The following is a 12461-nucleotide window of genomic DNA, read 5'->3' as shown; positions in this document are numbered from 1 at the left end:
GTTTAGAATCTGTACTTCCACAATGTCTTTGCTTGTTTCAGTGAGATGCATGTGAGAAGTAATAAAACGAAGTATAAGTAGAGCGTTTTTTGGTGAATAGTCCATGGGGAACTAGGAGGAATTCACTCAGACTCTTCAAGAAAAGACATAAAACCACTCATACCAACAGCCTTTTCTATGTTTGTGGAACAGCCAGATTATGCAGATTTACAGTGCCTGGTTTTTCCACCATACTCATATGTTTGAGTGATTTTTTTCCATTAATAAATACCACGGTTTTCCATAGGCCCATTGAAAGAAATGAAAAGACATTGTAAAGACATTGTAAAAACCAGGTTTGGCCACAGGGCAAGAGCAACGTGTGGCATTGCTAATTAAATGCTACATAAGTGGTAACACATTGGTTTTACACTGGATCTCGTAGTGGTAGCAGCTACTGTTATTTAATGGTTCAAATTCATACTGCATACGGGAGGTCTAAGTGTGCAGCATATCAAATATCAGTCCTGCCACACTGGAAAACTCTCACACTGAGAGTCCAGAACTGTCCAGTTACAAAATGGCTATTTCAAAAATTGGGAGGTCGTTTTCTGGTCACGTTATTTTCTCATCTTCTGTTGTTCACATGCAGGCCCGAGTTGACAGGTTTATTTATTTTGATGTTGCGCAGATGTATGCGGACGGTGAGGAGAACACTTTGGTGCTGAATAACCTGACCCCCATGACCGAGTATGTCGTCAATGTCTACTCCATGATTGGAGATGACAGCAGTGAGCCTCTCAAAGGCACAGAAACCACCTGTAAGTTATGCAAACATTTACCCCTTTCTGCTGTTTGTCTAACTCACCCCGGTTTCCCCACTCAACCATCTTTCAGATACACAAAATGCTCTTTACTAGATGAATATACTGTTGAAAACGTGTTGAAGTTGTCTGCTACTATGCAGAATGAAATAATATTTAATGTGTCTTTTAATAAGAGAAGTTAGTGCTGTGGTTTCAAATATTACAGGTGTGATAGTCAATATTTTACTGTCTTACTATTACAGATTTTCTGGGCATGTTATTTACAGTAATCATAGATATTGTTTTATCACTTAGCTGGCCAGATGAAGCAATGTTTTTGTCTAGTGCCAGTTTCACAGAGAGTCTCAAAGTGACTGATGTTCTCTTAAAGAACTACTTTTAGTTCCACACTTTCATGGTAATTTTAATGTTGTTGCTATAACTCACAGCTGCAAAATTAGTGAGCGACAGAAATCTTTTATCTTTTTCCAGGCGTTCAGCGCAATGCTGTAATGTATGTGTAGTTATGAGCCGATAAAGAAAACGTAGGCAATCTTACATGATATAAAATACCCTGAACGTTTTAAATTGCACTCTCCCATTTTATGGTTTGTGAAAATCCTTTCTGATTATCCTAACTAGTGTGTTTATAATGACCATTACAAGGCCTATCAAGGAGCAGTATCATAAAAAAATCACTTTCATCGTTTCGTCTCGAGCCACTTGGACGTGACAGTGTTCTTAAGTCAGTGTGGCTTTCTTTATAGACACTCCAGCTTGGTACAGTTCTCCTGAGCAACCACTGCTGGTAATGTTTGGCTGCATTTCTCACCGCTAATGGGTTAAACCCTGTTGAAGTGTGTGATGTGGGCATGAGGGCTGGTCACAGCGTTCTTTGGGGATGCCCTTTAAGCTGTGGTGCCAAGCCTTTTTGCATAGAGTTAAAGTGTTAGGTTGAGATTATGGGACTAATAATGTAAGAAATGTGAAAAGCTGTGGGCTCCCCTTACCTTTTCCCTAATGTTTTCTCAGAACAGTGTTGTCTTCAGCAAGTGCCAATGTCTGAATTTAATGTCCATGTTCATACAGGTCATCTGTCTTGATCCAATGTACTCTCAAAGTAATTTTATGGTTTTATTCCATTTAATATTTTAATCAGCTGAGTGAGCATCACATTTAATTTAAAGATGATTAATCTTCGTTGAGTCTGTTAAGTTTGATGTTTGCTAAATGTACAAAATAACAATCTTAACAAAGAGGACGTTCACTGTTGAAATTATTGACAGCTGCAATATCTAGGATGATAAAGAAGCAAAATATTTTTAGAAGCAATCTATGGAGTCCCTAGTTTGTCATTGTTAACCATTTCCATTTATGGCATTTGGCTGAGGCTCTTATCCAGAGCGACTTACAATTTGATCATTTTACACAAGTAGGCGAAGGTGGTGTTAGGAGTCTTGCCCAAGGACTCTTATTGGTATAGTGTAGGGGGCTTACCCAGGTGGGGGATTGAACCCTAGTCTACAGCATAGAAGGCAGAGGTGTTAACCACTACGTTACACCAACCACCAACCAGTTTCCACATTATCTGCATAAACTTCTAGGACAACTAAAAGTGAAATTGTCCTTTAAAATTGTAGAAGGAGCAGAGAGTTTGAAATGCTGCTTGGTGCATTGTTTGTTTTGTTATTAGTGTACAGATAATTGGGGCAGTCGTGGGCTGGAGGTTAGAGATCCAGCCTCATGACCGGGGGTTCGATCCCCAGAGCCGACAGCACATGACTGAGGTGTCCTTGAGCAAGACACCTAACCCTCAACTGCTCCCCGGGCGCTGGGGATTGGGCTGCCCACCGCTCCGGGCAAGTGTGCTCACTGCCCCCTGGTGTGTGTGTGCTCACTACAGTGTATGTGGTGTTTCACTTCATGGATGGGTTAAATGTGGAGGTGAAATTTCCCCCGTTGTGGGAATAATAAGGGTCACTTAAAGTTAAGGATTGAAAGTGAGCATAACTTTGAGCACAATTTCTCTGCTTGTATTATTGGGCCTTGAATAAGAAATAATTAACATACAGTTACAATGAGCCTTTATTATTGTTGGTGACAACGACTTCTAAAGGATACCTACTGTCGACTGTCCACAGACACTGCCTGTCTAATTCATCTCTACCCATATAACTGTCCTAACTTCAACTAACCGATCCTGCTTAACAACTATGACATGTTAAAGTTGTCTAACAGTGGAACAGTACAGCGGGCCTTCCTGCTGCTTTGCTCCACCAATTTCTGTACAGATCAGTTTTTATCCACCACACAGCTGTTGTTCAACTATGGAATGGTACAGGTGTCCAGCTATGGTATGGTATGATTGTCCACTTATGCATGGACAATGGCGATGCATTGTTCGTCTGTCCATCTAGTACGGGTATCCAGTTCTTGACATAGGACAGGTTCTATCTAAGGCATAGCACGGTTATCCAGGTGTATCTCATACATTTCCCCTTGATTCCACAGTGCCCCTGCCTGCTGTAAAGAGCATGACTGTGTATGATGAGGCTTTGACCAGCATGCGTGTGAAATGGGAGCAGGCTGCCGGTGCCACTGGTTACAGGCTGCTGTACAGAGCTATCAACGCCACAGTGCCCACTGTAGAGAAAGAGGTGAGCGGCCATGAGCCACATCCAACCACTCACTCAGCCTTTCCACATCCACCTTATGAGGCCTTGAGAGTGTGTAGATCAGGGCTTCTGCAACAGCCCCACACGCACTCCAGATGGCAAAATGCAGCGATCACAGAAAAGCAGGAAGCTCTGCATTTTACAGTGCTGTTCAGGCAAGGTCTACAAAAAGCAGACTTTCTGGACTTGAGAAGGTAATGGCAAGGATTAGATCATGTTGGCTGCATGACGCCCTGTTTCCCCCCTGAAGTCATGAGATGATATGATCCAAATAGAATTTGAACAGATGTCCCAGAACTTTTTCTGTTCTTCTTCTGTGGGCTGTAAGAAGTGGTGCTGCCAGAAATAGCCCCCAAAGTGAAGTCAGTCATTGCAGAGCAGACATACCTTAGGAAACAACTGGGGTGTGTGGCTTTACACTTTGGACCAGGTGTTCAAAAATGTTCTGACATGTCCTGTCTGGTTGTGCTGCTTTTTTTTTTTTTTGCTAACATCCGGTCTCTTTCTTTCTCTCTGTCTGTCCCTTTAACACCCCCTCCCCACCCCTCGGCTCCTGACCCCCCCTTCTTGCAGATGGTAGTTGGGGCAGATGTGAACGATGTCCAGCTGCTACAATTACTCCCCAACACAGCCTACACACTCTCCCTGTTTGCCCTGCATGGACAGGCAGCCAGCGATCCCCTCATGGACCAGGGAGTCACCTGTACGTCAGCCTCCACTTCCGTCCTAATGACTTCAGAGTTTCCACTGTTTCTAAGCAGTTCTAAGCATGCCTCCCAGTAGTTGTTTATTTCAGGTTTTAATCATGCTCTCTCTCTTTTCCTCTGCATGTCTTCCACTCTTTTGTCTCCCTCTTTCTCACTCTTCTTCCATTGTATCCTCACCCCCTCTGTCTCTCTCACTCCCTCTTGTTTTTTTACTGTTTATCGTTTTTACTGTTTATCTCTAGACCTCTTTGACTTAATCATCTTTTCATTGATATATGTTTCTTTCTGTATTCTTTTTGTATATTTTTCTGTTTTGTCTCTCCATGTCACTGTCTCTCTTTTTCTCTTTTTTCTCGCTCAGTGCCCCTTCCTCCTGCTGGTAAGCTGCGAATCAACGAGGTGACCCATAGCTCTATGCGTTTACACTGGGATGCGGCTCCGGGAAAAGTCAGAAAGTACATTATCACCTACAAGCCTGAGGGTGGAGAGCCAAAAGAGGTATAAAGTACTACTTGATTTCTTTCGTTTCTCATGAGGTACAAGAAACGAAGAAACCAGAAGTTAATGTGGTGTTAGTTCACAAATCCCATGTGTCTACTTTGCATAAACGGAAATTCCATTGCTTGCATTGTTTGAGGGAATAGAACTAAAACAACACTGTAAGTGTCTGATTGGACATCTCAACACTCATAAGGGATGTCAGGTTAGGGCAAGGGCTTTATTTCTTTATCCCAGCTGTGTAGAGAATGTAAAATAGTGAAGACAGTCACTAAGGAAGGATCACAGCTTTAGATTGTTTGGATAAGGAGACGGAAAAGCTGCAGCTTATCCTGACTGACAGAAGGCATCAGTCATGATCTAATAAGTTTAAAAAGGGCCAAGAACACACAAACACACTATACTAAGATGTCTGGGTGCATGCAGATTAATCCTGGCTGGAGGCCAAGAAATTCCAAGATATAAGACTGAAGGCACCAACCTGAAAAATTCTCGCAAGGAGCTTAGAAGGGTCTTAATGTTCGCTCACTAAGTTTTAACCTGGTCAAGATGCAAGCAGAGTTTTAAAGCAATAGCTGGACAAAAAAATCTAATTTACACAATTTTTCTCTTTCCTCTTTTTTGTTTAGTGTTTGAAACTTCTTTGCTTTTGCTCTGGAGCCACAAGGCTAATTCAGCTGCCAAGTAATGGAAAATTATACCTCACCAGTTAGCATTGTATAAACATGCTAGAATTAAATTCTCTTTAAAGCCACAAAAATTGTCTTTAGATAGAACAGTTATTGTTAATAGATGGAAAACATTAAAATTTAATATATTATAGCTTGTTTAGTAAGTACAAGTATAGCTTGTTTAATACTTCATAAACTGAGGCATGCAGAGCCTCAAACCATGTTATTGTGGTAAGTTCTGGCAGTGAATGAAGCTGCTGCTGTGGTTGTGGTCACTCCCAGGCCGAAGTGTCTGGAGCAAGAGTGAAATTCTCTTTAGCCAGTGACCTTCATGTCACGGACCAGGACCCACATTCCCCAGGGTGAGGTGATCACCGTTTTAGAGGTCCCATTGCTTCAGAACTTGGTACCAGGTCCAGAAGGACAGGCTGCACCAGGCCAGGGGTACCTGCTGAGCTGCTTCCAAAGTGGTCCTTTCAAACGAAAGCCTTCGTGTCACCCTCAGTGCCACTTTCCATAATGGAACATGGTGAACTAGCCAAATGAAGTAGCTCTATAAAATAAATAAAGACAACTAACTATCTAAACTTACATCTTTAGTAATTATATAGCTTATAAAAGTTGTATTTGAACGAGAGGGCTACATTCACGTGGTTTCTATAGCAACACACAAGCAATTTGGCTTCAGTCTGGCTATTAATATTTCATTGCTGCTTAGGAATACAGATTTTTTTGAACTGCAGTAACGGACATGATTTTGTCCATTTTTACAGATGTGTCTTGGGTCATGCCTGCATATGTTGTAAGGGGAAAATTGTGTAAATTTAATGCATTACTGCACTATTGCTTTAAGAATTTTTCTGGTTGAGAAGATCCAGTATTTTCACCGTTATGTGGAAATACAGTATAACGTGATAACTTGATTCACAAAATACAGAACCAATCGCAGAACATACTGACGTACCAGACTAAACTCAATCTGCCACTATTTTGTGCACACACTTTGACAAAATCTTTGCAGAGTCTGTATTTATGGCTTTGTTTTTTTTTCACACCCCTTTCACGACGCCGCCCAGTTTCCATGTCTTGTCCCAAGGCGGTTTGGCTGATGCATGAGATCATGAAGGGTGAAAAGTGTTTCAGTTTTGCATGTTGCACGTGCCTCTTGACATGTTCCTGTTATTGATTTGGTTGATGTTTAATCAACAGGTTGAGGTTGGGGGTGACGTTACCACTCTGCCTCTCACTAGTCTCCGTTCTCAAACTGAATATGATGTTACTGTGACTCCAGTATATGACGAGGGTCCAGGAAACAGAATGATTGGCAGCGAGATCACAGGTGGGCTTACATGTAATAGGCGTATCACTTATAGTTTTAATGGTTTAAAAGTTGTTGTCCAGTTGGACGTTTTAAAAAATTTGTATTTCTTTAACTGGCCATTGTATTTCTACACGAATCCCATCTGATTCTCTTATTTTTGCCCTGTCGCACAAACTACATCCCTTTACACAAAACACACCAGCACTCAAGCACATGTTGGAAAACATGGGTTGGCAACGAACTGCAGTTTGCTAAGATAAATGTCCCATTGATGAGCCAGATTTCCCCGACTGCGTGCTCCTTATTACATCTTCGATCATGTTCTCTGTCCACTCACAGATGTGGTTCCAGCTCCGAAAAACTTGAGATTTTCTGAAGTGACACAGACATCATTTAGAGCTACATGGGAACATGGAGCCCCAGATGTGGCCCTGTACCGTGTCGGTTGGACCAAGAAAGGAGAGAACAACTTCCAATATGTAAGTTTACCTGAGCTGACTCAAAACAGTTGCAGGACCAGCTTAACTTTGGCTTCAGTTTAAAAACTGTGCAGTTAAAACAAAAAATAACACTAAATAGCAAAAAATCGAAATGACATTTGCATGAAATATAATACAATAATATTTATTTATATTACTACTTTTTAACACAAGTTCTATAAAATAGTATAATAAATATTTTAGCAGTTGTAACTGATGAATAAATAACACTAAATGATCAATCAAGACATGTTTAATGCCTAGAGTTTGCTTCTTTAGTTTTGCCCTGTTCATGTCGCTCACAATAAATGAAAGATAACATCCCACCTATTAGCATTGTACAAATTGTGTACCTAGGTCATCACACACTTGCCTCAGACCATATCCAGGTGACTTTTAACAGACAGTTTTAGACTTATGTATTTTCTGATACTGGTATTTATGAAAATAGACAAATATGTGGAACAATTTTTATGTATTGTTTATTGTCAGCTGGTTTGACAGTTGTATTAAGTCTGTTTCTAAATGGGTGGGATTTCTGTGGGCCTTCTGAAGGTTATCCTCACCAGTGAAGAAACCACTCATGTCCTGACTGACCTGGACCCAGACACTCTGTATGATGTTACAGTCACGGCTATTTACCCTGATGAGTCAGAGAGCGAGGATCTGATGGGCACCCAGCGCACAGGTAAGATATACACAAACAGAGGCCCAAATGCACACACATCCAAATAAGCTCATATTTGCACATACCACCTCTCATTGAAAATATCTATCAGTGGACCAAAATGAAATAATGTGTTGTTCTCTTGACGTCTTTTTCTAGTGTCAAAGATGATTACACCTGGTATGTTGTTTCAAACACGTGGGAGTGTTGCCATTATAGTCCCTGTAATGGCGATGCCAAGGATGGCGATGAAAGTCTTGATTAAAACACACTTTTAAAAATTTGCATGTGCATTTCAGAACCCATTGCTGCAAATGCTGAAAAAGTGTGACCATAGACTTGCAGAAAATGTTCCACCAAAAACACTCTCCATCAACCATTCATCATTCATGTCATTTGTCATTTTGTCATATCACCTCTCATTAATGTCATTTGTCATCAGTGTCGTTAAGTGCTGGCGTCATTAGCCTGCATTGTCATTATACAGTACTGTATGAAAGTTTTAGGCATCTAAGCAAATTTTTAAACAGTTGACCTCAGCAGTGAGTTTATCACAATATACATTAGAATAAAGTCGTATTCATAATTCAAATAAACAGAAAAACAAGAAGAAGTAACAAGAATTTCTCGGGTCCATATTTTTCCTTGATACCTTCACAGCCGCCGCAGAGACTCGTTAGTATCATCAGTTACATCATGAGCTCAATTTACTGAGCACTGATTGGTCAAACCAGGAGCTGCTTTATAACTACATATAATACTAGGCTTCCTCGAGGAGAGGCTTGGAGATGATTAAACAAACAAACAAACTCACCCACATCCAGAAAATCACAATATATATATATAATCATTATTAATTAATATTCTATAAATTTTGTTTATTCAAATATTAACACTTTTCTCAGCAAATAAACACAAATAAATGGATTTTGAAAATGGGTCTTGGGTGCCTAAGACGTTCGCACAGTACTGTACATGCATGTGCATACATAACCTGCCCGGCTGCACGGTGTTCAAATAGTGAATTCCATCATGTCTCCATCACAACCATTCTCCATTCAGCTTCAAGGACTGATTAATAATGCCTGCTACTAGCAGTCATTATAATAATGTAGCAGTGCCTGATGTATAACAAACCAGCCAATTATTCGCTGCACCTTGACTTGGCTAACTTGAGCTTGTGTCCGCTAACAGCTGCCAATGGACCTCCTCAGAACCTGCAAGTGTTCAATGCTACCACCACCACGCTGACTGTGAAGTGGGATCACGCCCCAGGCCCAGTACAGAACTACAAAATCAACTTTCAGCCAGTGGCTGGTGGAAAAAATCTGTCTGTAAGTTTGACTGCACCCAGTAACCGTACCCACCACCTCCAGGCCCTTCTGAGGCATGCAAATGGTTACAACCAGGAGGTAATGGGCTTTTTTAACTAAATGGATTATGCCCAGCAGAACTTTCCACACTGGTAACATGAAATATGTTTTTTACAAGCTTCTTGGTCCTTGGTCCTGTTATTAATTACAATACGAAACCCTCTGGAAAGTTGGAAGCAAAACAGGAAAAACTAAATGCTATGAATTGACTCATCAGCCTCCTATGGTCTTTTCTATACCCTTCAAGAACACACAGACATACTCACACAGACACATGCTAAAACCCATCCCTATTAAAAATGCTGAGTGAGCAGTTTGTGTTTTAAAGCCACAGTAAAGCCAATATGGTGATTCTGTTTCTCTAAGGCCTATTTGCTTTTTATGATTATTAGATTTTTGATTATTTAACCTAATCAGCGATGCCTGTGGTGCTTATTTGCTCGGCTTACTGCTCTGTGTAAATCTCCTTATGAGACTATGGTTACGTCAGAAATTGAGAAGCATTGGTTTTATATTGGTCCGTGACTGTGAATTGGATCCGGCATAGAAACTTGTACTTTTAAGTATGTGCTATAAGTACAACTTAAGCTAAGCTAACAGACATCCTTTTGAGATTTTATTGAGTAAAGTCCCTTTTTATGCATGCGTCTGCATTGTCTTGGACATAAGGCTTAGATCATTTGGCTTAAGAGTGCTAGAAATTGCAATAGAACAGAGTTGGCTGGGACTCAAGTACTAGGCTAGAAAATCGTGATTACATGGGGTTAAATAAATACAGACAATCCGCACACAGGCAAATATAAACACGTCCTTGACAGGGCTTTAATAACAGCTGGGGAAACACGTTACTCAATAAATGGCAATGATGTACACTTCACAGAGAAAGGAAGAAAATGTTAGGCCATTTGTCTTCTCTCACATCATTCGTTTAATATTTGGGTTATGACATTGTCTCATGGCCTCTTTGTTAAGTCAGACAAGGTCTGCGCATCACTGCCAGACATTCTTCAGTGATAACTTAATTGAGACCACTTATGGGTATTGCTTTGGAGTGGACTTTTGAGAATGTTCTTAGTTGATATAACTGCAAAAAACCCAGCACACATTTCCTCAATGTCCAAAACTAATGACCTTTCATACTAACAACCTTTGACTTTGGGAGTTTTTCATATCTCATTAATATCATCCTGATGTACTTTGCTCATGTTCATTTTATTCCTTAAAGGGAGCACATACAATCATTAAGAATCATTAAGAGACATTGATCACTTTTCATTTAATATGCATGATCTGTATTGGCAAATTCTGGCCGTAGTTACATCTCAAATGCACAACTTACTAAATAATTGATAGATTGCCTTTAAATTTCTAAATCACATGCACAGATGAGCCTGCGGGATTTAAAGAAGAAGGAAATACATGTAAACCCTTGAGTCTCAAGAAGACTCAACTCTGGAGAAATCAAAACAGACAACAGCTGATCTAAAGCAGCCTGCATTGTTCAAAACATGGTGGCGGTAGTATCAAAACTTATGTTAATCCTATCCATTAGTAACAGACTCTGGGTAAACTTATCTTTGTTTCTTATGTTATTAAAGATCCAGAATTAGAATTGGCACAGTGACCTTAGAGGCATACAGAAGCATCATGTATGTGCTTGAAAATACCTGCAGATGCATTGGACTGCAGTTTACTACACAGCACTGCTAAGGCATCTACAGATTTCATCAGGTGTAAAGAGAGGAACATTTTGGGCTGGCTTAGTACCCAGTTCACATGAACTATCAAATCCTGTGAAATCAGGAACACTTCAACACAAACGAGAAGAAAAAATGATTGCAGCTAAAGATTGGCAAAACAATTGAAAGGCAAATCATGGGAAGATTGTGATATCAATGGATTACCGACTGGATGTACACAAACATATGCAGGTCACATTCTTATCAAATGAAATTGAAATCCTTGAAACACTAATATTTGAAGCATTATTAAGTTTTAATTCACATCCTTCATGCAAGAGTTTTTTTTCCTATTGTCCCTTATATCTACAAATGTTCAAATTGTGAACAAAGTACCTGGTGTAACTTGTTTATTATCATTAAGCATAGGATTTGAACTGGGGTTAAGTTTAGGTTTTGGGTTAGATTAAGGTTAGGATGATTGTGAGTGTTACATTTAGGGTTAGAGAAAAATTAACTAGAATTTAATAGAAATTGAGAGTTTATTGACAGTTTGTTAAAGACAAGGTAGGCATTAAAGCATCTATGGGTGCATGATGTGTGAAACACTCTTTAAAGTTGTTTAGACAAGGTCAGACAGGGTTGTTTACACCATTAATGCACAGGATCAAGCATTGATCCATGATACATCCCTGTCTGTTTCTCTGTGACTGGGGCAGGAATAGTAATTTTAAGAGAATTCCTTTGCTTTTCAGGGAAGTCATGCTTTGTACTGTCTGCACTCATATTAGTCAGTAGGATCTGAGAGATTGCACTGGGCATGTTTGGCTAACATTGTGATGCAGAGGTTTATGGCTTGGTGTCAATCCAGACAAATCGGTCCGAAAGAAGTTAGGCACTGTGGGTGAAATGGTGTTATGTGTCAGCTAACGGTTACACCGCTGACGTGAGTCGCAATTAAACTTTGGGTGGGAGTTGCACTCGTTAGTTCAAAGCAAACAAAAGTGCCTGACTGCTGACATCTGTTCCAAACAGACCCAGGTTGGGGGAAAGAAGAACAGTGTTGTTCTTCAGAAGCTGACTCCTGACACTCCTTATTCCATCACTGTCACCTCTGTCTATCGCACTGGAGAGAACAAGGACATTTCTGGCCAAGGAAAGACAAGTAAGTTGCTCTGAAAAAACCTGCTTAAGTGTTAGTGTGATTTAAGGAGGTATTTCTTAGATGTCAGGCTTTTGGCCGTCCCTTCATTTAGATTGATGTCAGAGAGGGATATAATTTTAGTTGTAGAACAATGAAAGAGTCAGACTGCATCATCTAAATGCTGGTAATTGTCTCCTCACAGAGCCATTAGGTGGAGTTAAAAACCTACAGGTTCTCAATCCCACCATGACCACACTGAATGCGCGCTGGGAGCCAGCAGAAGGAAAAGTGAAGGAGTACAAAGTCGTTTATGTTCCGACAGCCGGCGGAGCTGAGAGCATGGTAGGCCTGGTAGGACTGTCAGCTTGCTGCTTCTATTTCATGTCTCTGTCTACTCTCTACCCTTGTGCTCTTTCTGTGTCAACTGCTCATAAATGGCATTTACACAACATACTGACTCGT

The 12461-nt window shown here is 40.4% G+C and overlaps 1 protein-coding gene across 6 annotated transcripts in view; it reads left to right on the top strand.

Annotated features, from left to right (window-relative positions):
- Positions 1-12461, top strand: part of col12a1b (collagen, type XII, alpha 1b) — a 100091-nt gene that overhangs the window by 35334 nt on the left and 52296 nt on the right. For 4 of the 6 annotated variants that reach the window (XM_037538004.1, XM_017695704.2, XM_037538003.1 and 1 more), the window contains 11 exons: positions 671-800; positions 3297-3442; positions 4034-4163; positions 4529-4665; positions 6546-6675; positions 6997-7136; positions 7692-7824; positions 7963-7983; positions 8998-9137; positions 11891-12020; positions 12202-12350. In XM_037538004.1, the coding sequence (XP_037393901.1) occupies positions 671-800; positions 3297-3442; positions 4034-4163; positions 4529-4665; positions 6546-6675; positions 6997-7136; positions 7692-7824; positions 7963-7983; positions 8998-9137; positions 11891-12020; positions 12202-12350 (1386 nt within the window). The remainder of the gene's footprint in view (positions 1-670; positions 801-3296; positions 3443-4033; positions 4164-4528; positions 4666-6545; positions 6676-6996; positions 7137-7691; positions 7825-7962; positions 7984-8997; positions 9138-11890; positions 12021-12201; positions 12351-12461) is intronic. The other 2 variants (XM_017695705.2, XM_017695707.2) reach the window with 2 other exon arrangements.

This window comes from Pygocentrus nattereri, chromosome 4 (genome assembly GCF_015220715.1).
Source record: "Pygocentrus nattereri isolate fPygNat1 chromosome 4, fPygNat1.pri, whole genome shotgun sequence".
NCBI lineage: Eukaryota > Metazoa > Chordata > Actinopteri > Characiformes > Serrasalmidae > Pygocentrus > Pygocentrus nattereri.
The sequence above is the reverse complement of the archived record's forward strand: the minus strand, read 5'-3'. Positions and strand labels throughout refer to the sequence as shown.